The sequence below is a fragment of the Typopeltis vanoorti genome, chromosome 24 (genome assembly GCF_054136105.1).
Source record: "Typopeltis vanoorti isolate ZY-2024b chromosome 24, IOZ_Tvanoo_1.0, whole genome shotgun sequence".
NCBI classification, from domain to species: Eukaryota; Metazoa; Arthropoda; class Arachnida; order Uropygi; family Thelyphonidae; genus Typopeltis; species Typopeltis vanoorti.
Window position 1 is genome coordinate 66,181,478 of NC_143572.1, and position 23,789 is coordinate 66,205,266.

Below are 23,789 nucleotides of genomic sequence, written 5' to 3' on the forward strand. Positions count from 1 at the left end.
TCTGATCCTGACAGCCTCTATTTGGCCTGAATCCAGCTTGTTCTTCACCAAGCTTCCCTTCCACAATCCTTCTTGACCATTTCTCAAGTATACTTGCATAAATCTTACCAGGAACATTCAGTAGGGAAATACCTCTGTAATTCTCACATTTAGTTTTATGGGTACTAAGAGAGCTCTACTGCAATCATCTGGAATTCATCCTTCTGAATTATGCAGTGGAGTCACTGTAAGACTTTTATACCTCCATGCTTGATGATATTTGGCCAGCACTTCAGGTCAAATATCATCTACCCCACATTTTAGGCTTTTGATAGCTTTTTTTTGTACTTCAAGTATGGATATGTATTCCTGATTGCATGCCTGTTCAGTGTTTTTTACTACTATTATTATTATTATTATTATTATTATTCAGGCCTCCAAGGAGTCAAAAGACTCATCGAGGGAGGTCCTTCCTAAGACATAAAGTCTGTCAAGACTCACTGAGGGGAGGTCCCCCCCCTGAGAAACACAAAGTCTATCATACCACTCTTTAAACTCACTGACCGTTCTCGCTCCCACCACTCCATCAGGCAATGCATTCCACGGCTCAACCACCCTCCACACAAAGAAACCACTCCTTATCCTCTTGCTCACAGTTTCCTTTCGTAACTTCCAGGGATGGCCTCTTGTCATCACTCCTTCCCGCTGATCAACCAAGCGAAAGAACTCCCCAGTGTCAATCCTGTAACCACCTCTCAACAGTTTAAAAGTCTCAATCATATCACCTCTCCTTCTATCCACCAAACTCTGCAGTCCACATTCTCTCAGCCGATCCTCATAACTATCCTTGTACAGTCCTGAAACCATCTTTGTCATCCGTCTTTGTATCATTTCCACAGTTAATTTATCCCCTTCAAATCCTGGGGACCAAATCTGAGAACAATAGTCCAAGTGTGGTCTGATCAGAGACTTATACAACGGAATGATAACCCTCTTATCTCTGCAGGTCAGTGTCCTTCTCATAATAGCAGCAATCCTCTGTGTTACCTTCACCACCTTTGCAATATGTCCCCTAAACTTCAGGTTTCTATCAATCATCAACCCCAGATCTCTTGTCTCCCCTACTATGCTGTCACTGCTTGTTCCATTTAGCAAATTTTTGAAGTAATTACTCCATACATTAAGGATATCTTTTTCTCCAGTTTTCATGTTACTTTTATCATCTCTAATTCCTTTTACAGCAGTCTTTCCTCCATTTCTAAGCTTTTTCAACAACCTCCAGAATATTTTGCCACCTTCTTGATATTTATTTTCTATGTTCTTACCAAAGTCTTCCCATGACTTTTGTTTAGTTAATTTTACACAGTGTTTAGCTTTCTTACATTTGTCTCTTATTCTCTAAGAGCACAAGCTGACTTATTTGCCAGGAAATTTTGATATGTGTTCTTTTTTCCCTTCACTGCCTTTTTAATTTCCTGTCTCCACCATAGGGGTTCTGATTTTCCTATCCTTGCAGAAAACCTTACCACATTTCTCTCTGGCTGAATGACTCAATGTTTTCTTCGGGATTTGCCACTGACGCTCTAAGGTTTGGTTCCTGTTCTCAAACTCTTTCATTTTTTCTTGAATAAAGTTTATGTATTTTAGTCTACATTTCATATCTGGGAGCTGCTCAACTTTTATTCACTTTAAAACTTTACTTTCATAGATTCTTCTTTTCAATATGAAATTCAATTTTATCCTGCTCAAGACTATATGGTGATCACTTCCAATTTCAAATCCTCTGTACACTCTAGTGTCCTGCACCAAGGAGAAAACATCACTATCAACAATAACATAGTCAATGAGACTTTTCTTATTCCTTGCCTCTTCTCTAAATGTGAATTTGTGCACATTTTTATGTTGGAACATTGTGTTAGTAATAACCAGTCCCATGTCCTGAGCAGAAATCTAACAGGTATTTGATATTATTATTAGCTTTGCTCTTTTCTCCAAATTTTCTGAAAATATTTTTGTATGTCTGACAGTCAATTCCTACTCTGCTATTTAGATCCCCAACAAGGACCAACTTTTCCTTTTTCACAATGTCAGTTGCTTTCTCTAAAGCCTCAAAAAATTTCTCCACTTTTACCTTAGTAGAACCTTCTGTGGGACCATAGCCACAAATGAGTCTCATTGTCCAGTTCCCTATTCTGATATTTGCCCACATCACTCTACTTGATATTGCCTGCCATTCAAGAAGATTAGCCTCGTATTTACTATTGAATGCTATGGCTATTCCTTCTTTTCCTTGACTGTCATTGCTTGAATATAACATTTTGTATGTATTGCTCAGAAAGATCTCATGAGTTTTTGACTTTTTTGTTTCAGTCACCCCTATTATGTTGATAGTATCTTGAGCTCTGGCAACGTTGAGTTGGGGTGTGTTTCGGGATTTGTTCCAGTAGCTGACTTTTCGCTGTTTGCCCTGGTTCTTTGGCGAAAACAATTGGAGGGGGGGTCTTGTTTAACCAGGAAATCCCCCCCCCCAGAGACAGCATGAAATTCTGTCATGTTGTGGCATCATTTTATATTGTGGTTTAAGTGAATAAGAATACAATTTGGTCAGCTAAATCCCAAATTGTCAGCCCATCCTTGGATACCTGACAACACGTTGAAAGTTTATTTTTCACTTGGTTAGAGTATAATAAAATTAGTTTAATCCTTTATCCAAGTGTGAGCAAACAAAGTTTGCACCTGAAAGTATCTTCAGGACTGGGGTAAGGTGGTACAACACCAGGGCAACTCGTTGCAAAGGTGGAGCAAGCTACCAACACTCCTATCTCAGTATCTCCCATAATGCAAAACACATTTCCTTGCGGATATATCAACATCTTTCTCTAAATCCAGAGTAATTTATTAAAAAAGGGTGGCACACCATTTGGCAACTCCTATAGGTAGAGATGACCTGCTAATGCTTCTGCCTGGTATCTCCACTTGGGCCTGGCTCCCACTGAAGAGACCTCAATAAAGGACGAAACTAGTCTGGATAGTGGCCCTTCCCTTAATGCATAACATTAGACATATCTGCAAGGAGATGTGTTTTGTATTATGGGAGATACTGAGATAGGAGTGTTGGTAGCTAGCTCCACCTTTGCAACGAGTTGCCCTGGTGTTGTACCACCTTACCCCAGTCCTGAAGATACTTTCAGGTGCAAACTTTGTTTGCTCACACTTGGATAAAGGATTAAACTAATTTTATTAAAACCCGACAACATGCATCACGAGAAGGTGGGATTTGGGGATTAGGCTAGAAGACCTGGTTGGTTCTCTGCATTCCTTTAAAGGCTATGTGGAGGTCTCCTCTCAGTTATACAGCTTTGACCATTAAGCATCCCATATGTGATTGTTTCAAATTTAAAAAATCAGTTCATTACCACTAAATCAGGACCAACATAGAGGTATAGTCTTCAGTGTGCAAGGCCAGCATAGAATAGTACAAAGTCTATCATACTACTCCTGAAATATAATCACCACATTCTCAGGCAATGCATTTCATGCTCCAACCATTCTCCATTCAAACAAATATCATTCTCTTACTTGTCACACCATTGTGCAACTCCCAGGTCTAGAAGACAATTTTCTATAAATTGTCTTTGACTGATTATTGTTCAGATGAATTTTCTACATACCAGATCTTGGCTGTTCCAAAGATTTACTATTTTTGAAACCAGTCCATGTTTATTTTTCATTTGTTGGCAGTGTTATTTGAAACCATTCAATCTACAGTTAATTTTCTTATGGATGACACACAAAAATTAAATCCTTCAAGCTTGATAGTGAAATACTTGGAAATTTTCAGGAAAGATAGACTACTTCATTAACTGGACTGGTTGGCTGAGTGGTTAGCATATGTGATCACTCTCCAACCAACAGGCTATGACTTTGAATCCCACCATGGGCATGGATGTTTGTGAGCGTCTTTAGTTGGGAATGAATTTTATTGTCCATTGTGAGACCACTCCCACACTTATTGAAGCTTCAAAAAGTTTCATATCTGGAAAACAGGATTTCCAGACTAAAAATAATTACAAAATATAGAAAATATATAAAATTAATAAAAAAAAAAGGGGGAAAATTCTTAGTCTACCCATAGTATCAGTGTATTATAGGTTTATAATAAACCTTTTATGGGTCAGAGTGATATAAAATTAATACGAAATTGAGGTACGTGAATTTAATGCGGATCCACTAAACTTATATGGGGGATTTTTTGCCCGGATTACAGATTTCTCTCTCTTTGGCCACTTTTTTTTTTGTCTAACCACACGGCTGCTTAAAAAAAGTACACAGAGAAATTTTAAATCACTATTCACATTCTTTCTATTTAATTTTATTGAGAAATTCAAGATTTTCATAAGTCTTTTTAATAAGAAGAACATTAAATCTAGGACAAAAGTAAAACTATTACCATTTTGCAGCAGAACACTCTTCAAGCTTTTTTTTTTAGATGAATCAATGAATGGCATCTTGTAGCATAGAGCATATACTTCTGTACCTTCTTCACTAAGTGAATGTTGATCACTTTCCAACCAACAAACTCTGGGTTTGGGTGTTATTATGGGATGAATTTTTGTGAGTTAAAAGTTTTTAGATGGTAGAAGATTTTTGATGCCAAGTGGGCTCTTACACTTGGCATGAAACTGCAAGTTTGAATGCTGCAATAGATATGGATGTTTATGAATGATTTTAGGTGAAAAATGAATTTCAATGCCCAGTGTGAGACAACTACACTGATGTTAAACAATTTTTTTTTTCTAATTTTGCACTGAAAAAAAAAGTTCAACATACTATGGTCCCATAAAAAAGTAGGACCAGAAGAGGCCTAGGTCCAAACAATATCCTGTGTTATCAAACTCCATTCTTGGAGATTCAATAAGTCACTCTATGGTAAGTCCTTCATGCCTGAAGTTAGTTTGAAAAAGTTTGTTGTTTAATCACAGAGTAGTATTTCTGGATTACAAGAAAACAAAGAATAAACTAAATAATTATCAAAGGACTATGATGGCTGATGAAAATGGAAGAATGATTAACCACTGCAGAGAATGTAGTAGAGATATTCAGTGAGTAGGTGAAAAAAGGAATTTCATTCTTATGAATGTTACATCATGCAGAACTTAAGTGGGTAGGGAGGAGGAAGAAAGTGATTGTGAGTGAGCAGGAGGAACATGAGGAATTGAATAAACTTGATGTTATAGTTAAGGGAATGTGGTGCATCTGCTTTGATGTACTTATTTAATATATCTTACATTGGGCCAAATTTTAAATGAGGGCAAGATATGATTGAGACATAAGTTGGTAAGGGTTACTACAAGATTAATGTGGATGAGTGTCTTATAGAATGGAGAGAGAGGGAAAAGGGCATCTTGGAAGCTGTATAAGGAGGATGTGAGCAGAGATGTTTTTACTTGGAGAGTGATGGGCAATTGGAATGCATTGTGAGAGAGAGAGTGGTGAGTGTGGAGACAGTGAATGTGTTTAAGGCACAGTATGATCAGCCATGTCTACAACAGCGGGACCTCCCGCAATGAGCTTCTCGACTCCATAGAAGTCTGATGATGAAAAAAAAAAAAAATTAGTCCACCCAAAATACTAATGTACTATACAGTTACTGTTATCTTTTATTTAACATGTTTATTGCATAAATTCCATTTCTTCATATGTATCTGAGGTGACAAAAAAATTCATTGCTGTCCAATATGTGTGTGTGTTATATTATAAGGTATATAGTTGTGTATTTATTATATTTACTATTCAAATTTCTACTGTTAATGGAAGAAAAACTTTCTTATAGATGATAAATACTGGAGATATGATAGTCGCAGCGAGCCACCAGTAAGTGATCGATATCCTCGACCTATTAAAAATTGGAAAGGTATTCCAAACAATATAGATGCTGCTTTCATGTGGGAAAATAGTCGTACCTATTTCTTTAAAGGAAGAAATTACTACCGCTTCAATGATAGGACTTTTGAGGTATGTTTTATATATACATGCTTCTTTAATTTTATAAATAATTTATTATGAGAGCACTTGCAAGTGGAGAAACATCTCACTGCTTGTTTCTGATAAATCTGTCCTGTCTGGAAAAAGTCTAGATGAAACTTTTCCCATCTTAGGATTAAAAAACTGAGTCATTTACTTAGCAAGTAACATACAGTGAAATTAGTCATCAGTCAATACAGAAGTCATATCATATATACTCTTGGTAGATTACTTTTTTTTTCCCTTTTATGTGAATCCCACCCACTAAAGTTGTAAATATATTATACATGAATATCGTGAGTTTGTGGAAATTTTTGAAGACAATGTAGTCCACCAATAACTAGGTGGTGGTTTCATATGGGTGCTAAGTCACTTTCCTCCTGAAGACATTCATAAATATGCACATTAGAATTTGAATCCACACCATACTGGTTAAGAAACAAAGCAGGCTGGCATATACTGTATATAAAGATAAATTATGTAACACCTCTTACTCTCAATAGGGATTAAGTGGAGCTCTTTTAGTCCCAATGAACTCTTTGAAAACAGATGAGTAGCTAGTTTCCATCCTTCAGCTTTCAATGAAAGTGAGCTCAAACTATCAGTGAAACAAGGCTTTTAGGAGAGGAAGGACAACAGACAAACTACTGCCATCCCATGGCTCTAAATCCTAATACTTGTATTACTGTCTGCAATAATATAAGTTTTATAGTCAGTTTTTGAAATGTAGGGTTAATGACTAGATTTTCTTGGAAGTAAAACTGTGTTTGGTCATGCCCAGGGCTGTGCCAACCCGAGGATGTAAGGGGGTGCACCGCACTCTGGCGGCAACATTGATAGGGTGGCATTTTATGTAGCTAATCTAATTTGGATTATACAATGCAGTATTAGGGGCGGCCGATAAAAGTTTGCATCTGGGCAATAAATACCCTTGGCATGCCCCTGGTCATGCCAAGAAAAAGTTTAGTGACTACATTTGAACTTATAATGGTCTTTCTCCAGGAAGCCTGGTGCTATGGAAGTAAATGGCATTCTTTACATCTCTGTGTGTGTGTGTGTGTGTTATATATGCATGTTCCCACACACAAACATACATATGCAAGACTGTGGATGAGCACTTATGATAAATAAATTATTATTAGACTTCCATGTACTCCCAAAGGTCACAACAGACAGACTGCTTTAGTTCTCTATTCCTGTCAGATCTATCTTTCCCTAAACTGTGTAGCAGCATACCTTCAGACATGTCACTTACCATGAAATAAACTTACTTTCACGGTCTGATGTATTAAAATAAAGAACTTTTATTATTAAAAGACCAGAAGATAAATGATAAAATATACAAAGAGCCAACAAGTTTCACTAGCCACTGTCTGGCATTTTCAAGGCTGAACTGGTGTGAAAACAAATGCATTAAGTTACATTTAAAACATACACTTTAGTATTCATTTTAAAAATTTTTATGCAATTTACAACCGTGTTAAAAAACTTTTTTATTATCCTGACGTTTCAATCTTCACATCAAGATCATCATCTGGAGCGTACATAAGTATACAGAACAAGCTGAGTTACATCATCAACTGTAAGTTCCATAAAAATTTTTAAAATGAATGCTGATCACCGTGTAACCCTAAAAGAAAGGATACACTTTAGTATATGTTAGGCCATTACATTTGATCATTCGTGTTTGATGGAGTGCATGTGTTTGAATGCTTCAGTCAGAATCTGGTACATGACCACGTGTTGTGTAGTTTTTTGCATATTGTAGTTCTGTTGAACTGAGAGAGATGATGAGATTTTTCCATGTCTTTAAGAATAATACCTTGATTTCTATTTAAATTATTGCCTGTGCATAGCCACAGCTGCTTCTTTTAAAGTTCTGTGTCTGTAGTCATTCTCGATGTAAGGCAACTGTTTTTCCAATCTATGATGTGAGTTGATGTTGAGAAATGATGAGCTAAACCAGATGTGATGATTCTATTATGATTGACATCTCCCACATGTTCCTTCTGTCTTATTTCAAAACTTCTAGAAGTCTGACCAATGTAAGAAAGGCTACACGTGCATGGAATTTCATATACTCCAGGACATTTGAAGAAAGGTACCTCATCTTTGGGTGATCTTAAGATTTGTCTGATCATGGTAGTTGGTTTAAAAAGCACTCTGATGTTATGAGCTTTTAACATTCTCGCCAATTTTGTGGAAACTGAATTAATATATGGAATGACAGCTGTGGACACATATTGGGGCACCGTAACATGTTGTTGGTGGTTGTCTTTAAATAGCCATTTGTTTAAAATGTTAGCAGGGTATCCATTAAGAGATAGAGTGTTAGCTATTAGTGACAGTTCTCTCTGTACATCTGCTTCTTTTGAAATAGACCTTAAGGCTCTATTTCAAAACAGTTACTAAAGTGTATGTTTTAAATGTAACTTAATGCATTTGTTTTCACACCAGTTCAGCCTTGAAAATGCTAGACAGTGGCTAGTGAAACTTGTTGGCTCTTTGTATATTTTATCATTTATCTTCTGGTCTTTTAATAATAAAAGTTCTTTATTTTACTTTCACATCTTTATTATTCGTGGCTGGAAATTGGAACATGCCACAGATTTTTTTTTAAACACACAGACACACATACATATTTTTTATGTGGTTTGACACCCACAAAAGGTTATTATTAAACCTTTAGTACAATTGTATCATGGGTGGGCTAAGGATTTTTTCTTCCATTTTTGTCAATTTAATTTTTTTTTTTTTTTGTAATTTTTTTATTTATTTTTACATGGTTTGGAAACCCCGGTCTAGAGACCAAACAGGGAACTTTTTCAAGCCATTTCAGGCCTCCAATAAGTGGGGCAGTGGGCTCACACAGGACGATGGAATTCATTTTCCACTTTATATATATATATATATATATTTACTTAATACACAAGATGTAGAAGAATTTTGCACCACATAGCACCTAAAGATGGAATACAGATACAAAAAAATGGAGGAAGTGCAAAAGATCCCAGTCAGATGGAAACTGAAATATGTATTTAATTTCAAAGCAAAAATAACAAGGCTACAAGAACAAAAATTATTTCTCAGTGTTCTGGTCAGCTTGTAAATATGACAAACTGACTTATGGAGGAAAAACCCTTCTACCTCTATATGAGACTAGCTCACTTGATTTTCAATTTAAAAGTTAAAGTCATTATTCAAGGTTCTTCACATATTATACAGGATTTGAAGGAAAAAACAAAGGTTATTAAGTTTTTTCAATCTATTTATGACATAGATTGAATTATTTCATGTAAGAAATTACAGCTGTGAAATTATCAACAGATCTCCATGAAGTGAAATACTCAGGGACAGCAGGAGATCCTCATTTTCACATACCCTGTTCATCAAACCACACCAAAAACATGTTTCTGCTCTTACCATGCTCTCCAGATAAAAAAAAAAAAAAAAAATCTAGTGACCAAATGCGTACAAACTAACTAACTTGCTCTGATCAAGACCTTATATACAGTGGAATTATAATTGCTTTACTTCTTCATATTGTCCTCAGTATTGCCCTAATTCATCGTGTTGTTCTTACAGTTCTAGCAAGGAATCTCTGCTTGTAGCTATTTCAAGTTTTCTTCACTACTGCATCTCAGATGGCCTTCCAAATTGGAAAAAAAAAAAAAAGTATTTCATAGTTAGTGGTGGGTCTGATGAATATGACCTTTTTTTTGGACCTGGAAAAGAAGCGTATTTTCAGGTCCAAAAATTCCTGATGTAAATGAGGCTATATGCACAGGTGGAATATATAATTACATTAGCTGGAACAAATAAGTTGAAAGAAGACAAAAATGGGAGAGAGAGAGAGAGAGAGGATATGAAAGAGTTGCTAAGTTGCAATAATGAAAGAGAAAGAACAATAGTATAGTAAGTATGGGTGCAGGAATTGTTTAGTGCAAGGAAGACTATCAATATGGGTGATCTGAACTATGGGGATATATCAGAAAAGAAAAAATAACTGCAACAGCAGGTAATTTGGTTAAAAAATCAATTTGGACTATGTTAGTTGAATACTCATCATCCAGAAATAAAGGTGAATAATTTTAGCACTGGCAAATGCCAAAGGAGCATAAATTACTGACATCAGTAAGACATTGGTTAATAGAAGAGGATTTCCTTACAGGATTAGAATGTGCTTGGTATTCCATATGGACATGTTACAGGAAGCTTGGCAGAAAGTATTGCTTATGATTGTAGAGAAATTAAATTCAACCAGAATGGAAACAACAAGGGATGACAGTGGTGTTAAGAGGAATATAAATAATAAAGCAGTGGCTGTTTGGACAAAATACATAGACCTGGGTTGCCTGAAAAGACAGAGCTGGATAGACAGATTAGGAGAGTGCTAACATTATGGATACAAAGAAGACTAACATTATGGGTGATTTCTTCTGTGGAGATATAGACTGGAGGGAGGAGATGCATGCAAAATGAGGGAAAACGATTTTGCACAATACTTCTATAAACTTGGTGCAAAAGTACTGGAGCTATTAAGTGTCTAAGAATTTGTCTATAAACAAGGTGACTTATAATTCTTTCTTTTGAAAGGAAAAAAAAAATGAAGGTGACTTATACTGTCAGGTGGTGAGAGTGATCATGCATTTGACTGCTTCTCATCTCTTCTTTCCTTGTATGGGTCAATCTGCCATCTTCTTTTGCAAGATTTTTCATCTTATGGTTTATGAAGGTTATACTTGCTTGTAATTTTGCTAACCCTGTTAATTGTGATCTTCCTCTAGGTTGTGATTGCAGTAAGTCATATTATGTTTGATATTATGCAGTGATTTATCATGTTTATATCTAATTTGTTTATTTCTTTCGAATTCTTCTAATTTTCTGGAGACATTTCATATTTCATTTTAAAGACTTGCAATTTTTATTTTTTAAGGATTTTTCTAATTGTCCATGCTTCAGCTGTATTAAGAGTAGTGGGATCTATCAAAGACCTTGATTTAAATATGCTTATGTATATGTGCATTTCTTATTCAATACTCCAATATATTTGTTACTCTGATGTAACAAATGTATTTCACGAGGGCATAAGTAGATTATTAACACACAACCCCCTCCCCCTCACAAAAAAAAAAACTTTAGATATATTATTATTATTACATAACACCTCCAGGGAGTCCAAAGACTCATCAAGGGAGGCACCTATTCTGTAACTGTTTCCACCACTCAATCCACCAACTACATATCAATCCACTAACCACATACAGCTAACTGCATCATCTACACCAACACCACCTGCTGCCCACCACCAGTATTTTCACAGACAATCACAAACATCCATGCCCACTATAGGATTCAAACCCACAGCTTTTTTTGCTAGAGAGAGGATACACTAATCACCCGGCCAACAATCCTCAGAGAAGCCTGTTATAGTTCGCCCACCAATTAGAGATCCTTCAACACTTCTGCGCATCTCAGAAAAAGGAGAATCCATTCCGATAATAGGGTAATCAGTCCGTATAGTGGGATGAGTTGTTTATTATTACCGGTCGTAAAATTAACTTCTCTTTTATGATTATTGTAGTTAACTATGTTGCTTGTATAACAGTTGGAAAATTCTACCTGTAAAGCACGTGATTTCACATGTTGGCGACCAATTCGGATGTCCTTCATTTCTTTCTCTCCTTCAGCATGAATCATGCTGAAGGAGAGAAAGAAATGAAGAAAAGAAACGACTATTCTTGGAAAGACGCGAAGTAGGGACCTACAAACGGTGGGCGAACTATATCAACCTAATTCTTGATTCTGGTCCTTGCCAATCTTAAACACGTTAACCACAATTCAGACACAGACCAGTCAGCAATCTGAAGTCTGTTTCCCATTTGTGAAGTTAAAAATTTTACATCCTTTCACTCCTTTAGGATCTCTTCCCCCACTGCAAATATTCTGTTGTTAAACACAAAGCTGCTATTTACTCCCTGGAATATTCACTTAATGGGTTTCATGTGTCGATTGAGTCATATTTCTTTATTAATATTGAGGAATATTTGCAGAATGGACTTAATTCCTCATATAATACTCTTATTCACTTACCACTGTCTCCTTGTTCATTCCCTTCTCACTCAAGTTTAGCACAATATCATACTTATGAGAATGACATCCTTGATAAACTGCTCATTAAATGCTTCAGCTGTATCCTCTACAGCAGTTGTCTAATTTTATCATTTAATACCATTGCCCCATTAAAATTCTTTCTTCTACTAGCCACATATGAAAAGAGCTCTCTGAAATTTTTCTTAGCCAGGTGGTTAACTGCTACTCACTTTCCTTACCAATTTATTCACATTCTTTCTATCATGGCTATTTGGGAAGAAGAAGATTGCAGTATGGAGGGAAGTTACCTTATTTAACCTCTGTACCTTTGGAATACATTCAGAAAATACTACTTTCAAATATTTTCTTGGAAGAAACACATCACATCTGTAACTTCACCAGCATCTAAACAACTTAATGCATAATTTTCTGCTCACGACAATATTTACTTGTCCAGCTTCTAATTCTGTACATCCCAAATCAGTTCAATCTTAGAATATTGTTCCAACATTTTGAGGATTACCCAGAAAGTCTCCCTTAAAATTCTTGATACTATCCAAATGGGCAAGTTTGGTTAATCAACAAATTCTCTCTCTCACACTCCAGTCACTGTCTCACAGATGATCTGTTTCCAGTGGGTTTTCAACACGTATTACAATGGACACTGTCCACAAAACTGGCAATCATCCCATTTACAGTCGAACTGATAACCCAGAAAATTTGCTCTTTCCACTCCTCTTTCTTCCATTTACCCCTGTCCTCTGAAACAAACTTTCCTGTGAAGTATCATCTAAGAACTACAACCTGTTCAAAATGAACATCTTAACAGATTCCTTCTCTCTTAACTTCTACTCACACATAACACTAATTTTCTATTGGTTCAGATATCTTTTATGCATGTGACTGATATATATATATATATATATATACATAAAAAAAATCCGTGACCAGGCAGCATACTGAAATCCTTTACTTATTCTGTTCCATCCCATTGTCCCAAGCTGTCTCCTAGTTTTGCATAATCACCCACCTTACAATTCCATGCACATCCTTTGGTGACAGAAGCTCTCACATGACTGGTCACCAGTGATTATCTCCTGATCACTTTCACCACCTGGAGGACAAATTTGGCAAAACTTCATCTGCAATGATGTTCTTTGATGCAATTATTCAATCCAAAATGTTAAAATCTTCACATGCTAAGGTAGCTGTTCTTCCTTAGAAATTGATTTTTCCTTGCTCCTAGAAACTCTCTTTATTTCAATCTATACTTCCATAATTAAATTACTTACAATGATCTCCCTCCAACCCACTTTACATATTATGTTTTTGTCATTGTCTTTCACATTTCAAGACTTATAGCAGCATCTTACTAAATGACCCATCTACTTCGTACCATACTACTTCAAAGCCAGTGGTACTATTTTTCTCTGCTACCAACAAAAGCATCCCCCCCCCCACATCTTACCTTTCCTATCCTCAAAACAATACCACTACATCCTTTTGCTTCAGTGTGTTTATGATATTCCTGGCATTCATAAGATACATGTTTTGGGTTTATAACCAATCATACCCATGGCACATCTGAGTTGTGACTCCTCTATACCTGACCTGGACCTATAACAATCTGTTTTCCCCAGACCCTACTTCGTCTCCTTTGTTTCTGAGTTCTGAGGTATGAAAAAACCCAAGTTTCTAGGAAAATAAACCTTGCCACCTTTGTATGACTGGCTAACTCACCTTCATATAAAAAACTCCTGATAAAGATTCCTTGTATCCTAGATGGAATTCAAATCCAGGTCTTTCTAACCAAAGACCATTGCTGAAACTGCCTACACTAATGAGGCTCATAAGAATTCTTTCCTTTGGCCAATAGTTTTAGCAGTTGATCAGTAACTTTAGCATACCACGTAGATTGTTGTGCAGCTTGTTTCTGTGTATATATGTGTGTATTCCAGATGATGACCTTAATATGAAGGTCGAAACATCAAGTGTCCATTTTAGTTTATATTAAGCTAAAGTTTTACTCTAATGGGGTAGTTTCCATAATTTTCATAATGCATGGAGGCTCATAAGAAGTTATTTAAAAAAAAAAGCATTTGTTATAATATACAATCTTTAATCCTCATATAATGTAATATATTTTCAATACAAGACAGCATTATAAATAAACAGTACTACATCAGGAAGGAAGAGAGTTAAAAACTATATCCTCTTTACATTATGTTTCTTTTTTTTTTAATTTTATGTTGTTTTTTTTTGCCCATAGGAAACAAAAAAAAAACTCATACTGAAAATTAGGAAACATACATATTACCATCAACAGATGCAAAGAACGTTCATAAATATTTTAAAAATATATTTTTTAATATACAAAACTGAAATAACCAATAGAAAAGGATAATGAGTACACACACACACACATATATATATATTATATAAGTTTTGTCCAAAACTAAACTCTTATTAAGGAGATACATTTCAAATGTGTTTCACAACATTTATGGAAATAGATAATATCCATATATTTTTAGTTTACTAAACAAATAAATTACTAGTAATGTACATTCTGGAAAATTATATACAATAATATACATAAATGATATATGATTTATATACATTAGTTTATAACATATAATAGAAGCAAATTTATTTTTTTATCTTTATAACTGTATTCGAACATAAAATTCAATTAATTCACATAATTAAGGGATGATTTATTTATATTAGTCTATCACAGCATATATATACAGATTATGGCAATGTTATTATACCTTACCATTTGCATTTCTAAAGATGCATATTAAGGTATATTTGCATATGTATACACACACACAATACTTTTTGAGAATACTATTACAGAAAAATTATTCTTTAAATATAGTCTATTATAATTATCAAAATAAAATATTTGATACTGTACTTTAAATGATGACTACTGTAATTACTTAAAGATCTTTCACGTCTGCCTTATTCTTTCATTTCACAAAAGTCTGTACTGACTTTTACTTATGAGTCTTTATGCCAAAAATAAGATAATAATTACTAAAAACTGGTGCTTAATGCAGTTTTGAAAAAAAATTAAGATAGATTTTTTTGTTTTATAAAAAGATAGTAGTGCACTCAAAGAACAAAAAGATGGTTTCAGGCTTCCTTGAAATTAACTGGATGTCACCTCATCACTTTAAGCCTTACAATCAACAGCTTCAAGAAAATATGAAACAGTGATAAAAAAAAAAATAAATAATAATTTCTAAAATATTATAATAAGACTAAAATTAATACTGAGTGTAGGAGTGACAAGGAAAATTAGGATTTAGCAGGATAGCATATTTTGCCTCAATATACAAAATACATATTATGCATCAGAGTTTGAGATATTGCATAATTTCACAAGTTACTTCAATTTAACAAATTTTAAAGTTCTTTTCTTATGATTATTACAATATTACAACACTCAAAATCATGTAGGGATAGAGTCAACTTCTTAGCCCTTTTGTTATGATCATTACCCTTATAATCATCAGATATTGTGACCTTTAAATTTTTTCTTATGAAGCTATAAAAGCCTAACTTGTGTAATTAATCAGGAATACATATATGAGATAATGTCTTCTCACATAATAATAAACAGATAATAAATCCAGCATGCAAGCAAACAAAACATGTTCAGCAGAATTTTGGTTGAAGCATTAACCATATCGCCGTCAATATGGATAAAATACGCCACTCCTCTACACTTCGTATCCACCATATATTTCAATGTAATATCAATGGTATTACAATTTTAATATGCACTTCGCATCCATGGTAACCTGACATATATATGTCTTGGCCAGTTGGGTGGTTAAAGGCATTACTACCTGGATTCAGAGTTACTATTAAAATACATGTTAACATACTGGTATTTTTAAGAGAGAGAGATGTAATGTATAAGATATAGTAATTAAAATAATTGGGCTGATGGTCTGAGGATGAGTGTTTCCCATATTTGATGCTTGTCCTCAGATTACCAGAGCCAAGAACACCTACTTTAAGACCACTAGGTGGCACTAATTAGAACTGTAGGTCTACCTTAGTTTGCTCTGCTACAGTCTCATTACTCAAATGTTGTGCTCCTTCCCTCAATCTAGCTGTACATGGTTCCCTGATGATGCTAATTTGACGCTGGTGAAATGCTGGAAGTATTAATTAAATTTTAATTAGTACATCTTCTGTGTTGTAATATTCTTTCTTAAAAATATGAGTATGAATAATGTATATGCCTGACCACCAGGCACACATATTAACATTTTCATAGCTTTTCCTTAATTTGTGGTAACTGTAAGATTTTTTTTTTTTTTTTTTTGAAAGATAGTGGGACCTTCCACAATGAATTTTTTTTTCCTCCATGGAGGTCCTGTCATGATAATAACAATACTTTGACGAAGTCCTTCACAGGTCACAAAAGAATAGTGAAATGTGGGGAATCAGTCAACCAAGAGACTTATGTGTTTTAGTGTTAGTATTATTTTGAGTCTCCCTGCAGTCTAAAGATGCATCTACTTTTACAGACTACAATATTTACTGTACCTTGCTCTTATTATTATTATTATTCAGGCTTCCATGGAATCAAAAGACTCATCGTGGGAGGTCCTTCTTAAGAACATAAAGTCTGTCAAGACTCATCGAGGGGAGGTCTCCCCTAAGAAACACAAAGTCTATCATACCACTCCTTAAACTCATTGACTGTTTTTGCTCTCACTACTCCATCAGGCAATTCATTCCACGGTTCAACCACCCTCCATGCAAAGAAACCACTCCTCACCCTCTTGCTCACAGTTTCCTTTCGTAACTTCCAGGGATAGCCTCTTGTCATCACTCCTTCCAGCTGAACCAAGCGAAAGAACTCCCCAGTGTCAACCCTGTAACCACCTCTCAACAGTTTAAAAGTCTCAATCGTATCACCTCTCCTTCTTCTATCACCAAACTCTGCAGTCCACATTCCCTCAGTCGATCCTCATAACTATCATAGTACAGTCCTGAAACCATCTTTGTTATCTGCCTTTGCACCCTTTCCACAGTTAATTTATCCCCTTCAAATCCTGGGGACCAAATCTGAGAACAATAGTCTAAGTGTGGGCTGATCAGAGACTTATACAACAGAATAATAACCCTTTTATCTCTGCAGGTCAGTGTCCTTCTCATAATTGCAGCAATCCTCTGTGTTACCTTCACCACCTTTGCAATATGTCCCCTAAATTTCAGGTTTCTATCAATCATCAACCCCAAATCTCTTGTCTCCCCTACTTTGTCCAGTATAACTCCTCCCATAGAGTATGCAGCATCCCATCGATGTTTCCCAAACCTCAAGACCTTACATTTTGCTGCATTAAACCGAAACCCCCATTCATTTGCCCATCTATCTAGCTTATTCAAATCCTCTTGCAGGGCTACCACATCTGCACTATTACTAATAATCCTTCTCAGCTTTGCATCATCTGCAAACAACTGAATATCCCCTTGCAATCCACTGGCAATGTCATTGATATAAAGGTTAAACAATATAGGTCCTAGTCCTGAGCCCTGAATACTGAGCCAATCCTGAATCCAGTTGACCAATCTGACATCCAGACCCATGTGCTGCAATTTAAATATCAGCTTATCATGTGGCACCCTGTCAAATGTCTTCGCTAAGTCTAAGAAAATTGCAGTATATGCCTTTCCTTCTTCTAATGTTCTTGTAACTTTATTATAAAAGGCTAGCATATTGCTAAAACAAGAGTGCCCTTTCACAAATCGATGTTGACTCTCACAGATAACATTACCCTCATCTGCCCAATGCTGTATATGGTCCCTCACTACTTTCTACAAGATCTTAACAACTACTGATGACACACAAACTGGCCTATAATTAGACACTTCCAGTCTGTCACCACCCTTATGCAAAGGCACTATCTTACCTTCCTTCCATTCCCTTTTATAGAGTTCTCCTGCATTTATCTCATAAGTGCTTCTCATCAACCTATAAAATGCCACCTTTTTTTTTCTCTCCCATCTACCAAATTCTGCACTTCACACTCCTTCAATCTACTCTCAGAGTTAGCATTCCATAGGCCTGATATTAGAAAATTATCTATGTACTTTCCTCAGTCTCTCCACCTGGCAACCAATCTGAACACAACAATCAAAATGTGAAACTGACTAATGCATATACTTTTTTAAGCCAGAACCATACTGAATTAATTTATTATACTTTTGATACAGCGTGATGGAACCTTGGTTTTCTCAGTTTATAGAAAACCTACCCATACAGGCAGATACATTCACCAACAATCCCCCCCCCACAACAATATGGAGTGGTGAAAACACTATACAATAGGGCTAAACTAATCTGTTCTAACGACACAGCCCTAAACACTGAACTAAATCACATCCTCAACACTTTCTCAGCCAATGGCTACCCCCCCCAAAAAAATCCAAAAAATATTAAAACCTACAAACCACAGCCCCCCCCCCCCCCTCCACAACAAAGATTGCTCAAAAGCCATCACCATTCTCTACATCTGAGGCACCTTGGAAAAAATTACCAAAATTTTAAAAAAAAACATGACCTCACCTCCTGTTACAGGCCTTACAGAAAATTGGCTTCCCTTATCTGCTCCACCAAAGACCAACCACTTCCCCTAGGCCTACCTGGTGTATACCAGGTCCCTTGCAGTTGTAAACTGTCGTACTTTGGCCAAACAGGCAGGACAGCAAATATCAGAATCTCTGAACACAAGGACTACATCCGGCTTCACAAGTACAGCCATTCTGGTCTTGCAGACCATGCTCTGGATACACGCCACAGAATACGGTGGAAGAAAGCTACAGTAATACACCATAGCAAATACAAATTCGAAAGACTATTTATGGAATCAGCCTCAGCCCTAAGAAACTCTCCAAACCTCAACAAATTTGGTTGTATGCAACTTTTCTATATGCCTCCCAAATTTGGGAGGCATACATCAGCAGACCTTCAGCCCAACGGCCAAGAACACCTACTTAGCCCACTAGAGGGCACCATCAGGACTTCTAGGAGAACGATAGCTTCAGATCTTCTTTTTCAGTTACTATGTTGTAGTGCCTGCGTGCACGTGCCTTTTTGTAAGTTCCTTTTGAAAATTCTGACATTGCCGAAATATCGGAAATATTTATTAAAGTTTAATTTTAATTTATATTCGAATCTACGTTGTTCAATTCCCTAAGTGATTTAGAAATGCATAACCAACGTATAAGCCTGTCTACGAGAAAGAAAATATTATAATTTTTGCCATTCCTTAATAACAGCATTCAAATATTGATCGATAACTAATAAGCAATTATATTATATATAAGTGTTTATTAAATAAGTTTTCAAAAATTAAGTTTAAAAAAAAATTTAGAAATTTGTGGACTTTTCAAATGAGGGTGCTATACCACCCAATTTGTGATCCACTGCCTTATGATAGCACAATGAATTCTTATTCCAACTTGTAATTGTCCTCATTATACCAGCAATCTCCTTTAGCATGTTTCAAATAATTTTATTATTATGTGACACCTCCATGGAGTCCAAGGACCAGTGCTGGCTTAACACAGTAAGCAGACGATGCGTTGCATCAGGGCTCCTTCTTCAAGGGGCGCTGAAATGAGTAGAAAAAATAAAATAAAAACACATTTAATATTAGTGTTTATTTAATGTAGACACTCAACTTAAAATTGCATCGGGGCACCAGGATCCCTAGAACTGGAACTGCCAAGGACTCATTGCAGGAGGGTACTCTACACCATCCTCTACATGTTACACAATCTATCGCCATTAATTATATTTATCTATGTATTCTCTGGCCAATTTATTATTATTATTATTTCCATCCTACTTCCAATGTTGCTCTTTTACAACATGTTCTCTAAAATAAAGGTAACAACATGCACTGACTAATGGGCATTTCGATTCTTGTTCAGGATTTTATTTGTCAGGCTACTAAAATCTAATTTTAGTAATTAGCTCAATATGTAGCTACAATATAAAGCATAACTTCCAACGCTTTTAGAAATTCAATAAATATTTATGAAATTTTCAATTACTGAACTGTTTATTTAAAAATTATGTTGTGTATTCTGTATGTTAGCTATAATAATAATAAAAGTAAACCCTCTGTTGAAGATTAACATTGATAGTTACATGTAATAGAATGTACATGTAATACTTAAAAGTAGTAAGATATATATATTAATTACTGAGTCCAACATTTATCTAATAACATCATTGGGGAATACCACAAAATAAAACAGTACATACAATCAAAAGTATTCTGAGAATTCTACCTTCTAAAACCACCTTGCATTTATGGACTTGACAAATGATTCCACAATAATTCTCTTAGGACTCATAGTAAGTAGCACTTAATATCCCCATTTATCATTTAGCAAGAGCTTTGCATGACACCAAAAGATATTGGTTTAACTTATGTAAGAACATAGAATTTTATTAAAATTAAAAACATTATCTTACACAAAATTCAACGTGTAATGTCTTCTCTTTTAAAAACACTGTGAAAGAAAAAATAAAACAGTTCAGTTGCTTTGGAAAAATCCTTCCCTTTCATATACACCACATTCTTCTTATGATTCCTTAAGCAAGAAACCACAACATTTAGAGGGAATATTCTGAATAATGATTATAAAACAAGTACCACCAGGAGTTAATATCTATCAAACAGCATTTTAAAGTATTATAAAGACAGTTCTTTATAAGAACAAAGAGCTTTCATCAAAATTAGGAATGTTTTCAAAAATTATCAACTATGATATCAATTACTGCACTTGTTAGGAATACTACTGATTTTTTCTGTCACTCTCTTACGTCCAGGATTCTACCATACGAATTACCTTACTATGGATAAAGAGACTGTTCCTAGCATTAGTCTGAAAGCAGGAGTACAAGAACTACATAAAATTTCTATATTCTTACATAAAAACAAAATGAGATTTTCAAATTTTGCCTTAGAAAAAAAAAACAAGATTACCAGGTAGATGGGGAAACTTATCCACTGCCTATAAGGATATCATTCACTAGTCTGATTGGACAAAAATTACGAACTAAATATCAAAAATGTAGTCAGACCAGTCCACCCCTACCAAGAAAAGGTGTCCATTATGCCATCCTAAATTCAGGAGTGGCAGGTCACTTGCAGATATGGTGAAGCATTTAATTTTTTAAAAAAATTTTACTCTTCTGAACTGGCACAATCTACCAATACTGTATTGACAAAATCTCCAAGCAAAGAAATCTGCCAAAATGACACCAAATGATCATCATCCCCCCCACCCTCATTATTTTGGTGTACATAAAGGACATATACCTTTATATACACTTTGTGTGTTATTCTTAAGATATGATCCAGATCCATGGAGTTCCCCTCCTGTGAAATATTTTCCAGACTTAAATAGTGCATATCATGAAAAGTTTAGGCATTCCACACTAGAAGATAGTTTAAAACTGTATTCTTATCTACTTGTCTATAAGTGTGTTATCTATTTTTACCGGCAACTCTATTCCAGATAGTGTCACCAACACAAAATGACGAAATATTGATTCTAAATAATTTATAACAGTTCTCTTCGCTACAATTTCTATAAGCTCTATTACATAATACAGGTAAAGGCTATGGATTAACAAAATGAGCTTCATTATTATATATAATTTTAACTTGTAATATTATCATAAAAAATAAACTTTTTTAAAGTATTTCTGCAATAAAAATATTTCACAATCTTACAGATTGATGAAGGAGATCCTCCTTATCCACGTTCAACATCAGTATGGTGGTTTGACTGCCGGTCCATGTCAAATGGAGAAGGTAAATCAAAAGAAAATCCAGTGATATTTGTAGATGAATACACCAGGAATTTTACCCTACCTCTGGATGGCAGCACAGACTATATAGATGGCAGTAGTGATGATGAGGAGGTCGTAAATCATCATAATGGAGGAGATCATCCTAGCCATTCACCTCGGCATCTGGCACATGTAGATGGCGGTGCAAGTGAAATGGTAGCCCCTTATGGAATACTTGTAGTTCTTATCTTTGCTGTTATTATTGGACTGTGAGATGAGATTCTTGTAAACTGTGGCTTTCCTAACAGCAAGAATGACAGACTGAAATTCATACTCTTCAGCGAGTCTTAAAACAGTTCTGTGCCTAGGAGAAAACAAATATTGGCATGTATTGTAAAATTTAATACAGACATTTTAGAGTGATGCTGGCCATCAATGACTTCTATATAAAAAAGAGCATGCCTCCTGTACAAATGAAACTGTAAATAATTTATGTATACATGTTGCACCTTATACATGAAATGTTACTAAAATTCACACATAAAGAACACCTTTTGTGTATTATTTTCCTTTCTTTTTGATTTGTTATTCTAAAATACATTAAAAACTGGCTACAAATCTTATTACAACTGTAACTAGAATCACTAATACTATAATAAATTTAGTTTAATCCTTTATCCAAGTGTAAGCAACTAAAGTTTGCACCTGAAAATATCTTCAAGACTGAGGTAAGGTGGTACATCCCTTGGCAACTCGTAGCAAAGGTGCAAACCTTGTCTCAGTATCTCCCATAATGCAAAGCACATCTCCTTGCAGACATGTATACTGCTATGCATTAAGGGAAGGGCCACTACCCAGACCAGTTTCGACCTTTATTGAGGTCTCGTCAGTGGGAGGCAGACCCAAACGTGGAGATACTATGGCAGAAGCAATAGGAGAGGTCATATTTCCCTATACGAGTTGCCAACCGGTAAACCACCTTATTATTAAATTTATCTGGATTTAGAGAAAGATGTTGGAAGTTTATGAAGGTGATAGTATGATAGTATATGAAGTTTATGTTGGAAGTGCTTTGCATTATGGGAGATACGATAAACTTCTAACATCTTCTCTAAATCCTGAAGATATTTTCAGGTGCAAACTTTGTTTGCTTACACTTGAATAAAGGATTAAACTAAATTTATTATAGTCTAACCAAGTGCAAAATAAACTTCCAAATCATTAATACTATTTAGCTGTAATTAAGATCATAATGTTTTTTTCAGCAAACTAGGTTTGAAAAAAAAAAAAACCTTTTTTTGAGTATGTGAGAATTCTGTTTAATTCAAATTTATGTTCTCGTTGCTATGGAAATGAAGTAACAAAATACAAGCTCCTTGCACACTTGAAAAACATTACACTTTTACAAATGTGGGAATGTATTATCAAACTGTAATGCTAAAATCTAGTTTAGATACCACTAGCAAAAGTTTTATTAGCAAACCATATAAAATTTATAAGATTAACCTGTAACTCATTTCCAGATTTCCATTTCACACTTCTCTAAACTAGATTTTTCTCCACAGGAGTGAAAATGGAAACAACTGGAAGATTCCACTCCCAGTTTCATGTGATGGGATTCATATAGTATGCATGATGATATGTTTATCTTAACATAATATTTCAGTTATTGGTTCCATTTGATACACACATATTATTCAGAAATGAATGACATGGAGGACAACAAACAGCAATCTTTTGAAACAACAGCAGAATTAAAATATGTATATGACATAATATTTCTGAGCTACAAAGTTGCATATCTGTATTGTATAGGAGAATGAGGCTACTGGGCTATTGCAGATTACAG

General features: G+C 35.2%; 2 protein-coding genes across 4 annotated transcripts in view; one reads left to right on the forward strand and one right to left on the reverse strand.

The window, feature by feature from the left end:
• The window catches only part of LOC150093360 (stromelysin-2-like), a 61,930-nt gene extending 39,440 nt beyond the window's left edge, over positions 1-22,490 (forward strand). Inside the window, exons 9-10 of the mRNA XM_090413929.1 lie at positions 5,813-5,994; positions 21,884-22,490. Of these exons, the coding sequence (XP_090270055.1) occupies positions 5,813-5,994; positions 21,884-22,213 (512 nt within the window). The 3' untranslated portion in view covers positions 22,214-22,490. The remainder of the gene's footprint in view (positions 1-5,812; positions 5,995-21,883) is intronic.
• Positions 22,184-23,789, reverse strand: part of LOC150093361 (beta-galactoside alpha-2,6-sialyltransferase 2-like) — a 134,541-nt gene continuing 132,935 nt past the window's right edge. For 2 of the 3 annotated variants that reach the window (XM_090413931.1, XM_090413933.1), the window contains exon 6: positions 22,184-22,304. The gene's annotated coding sequence lies outside the window, so the exon portion shown is untranslated. The remainder of the gene's footprint in view (positions 22,305-23,789) is intronic. The other variant, XM_090413934.1, reaches the window with a different exon arrangement.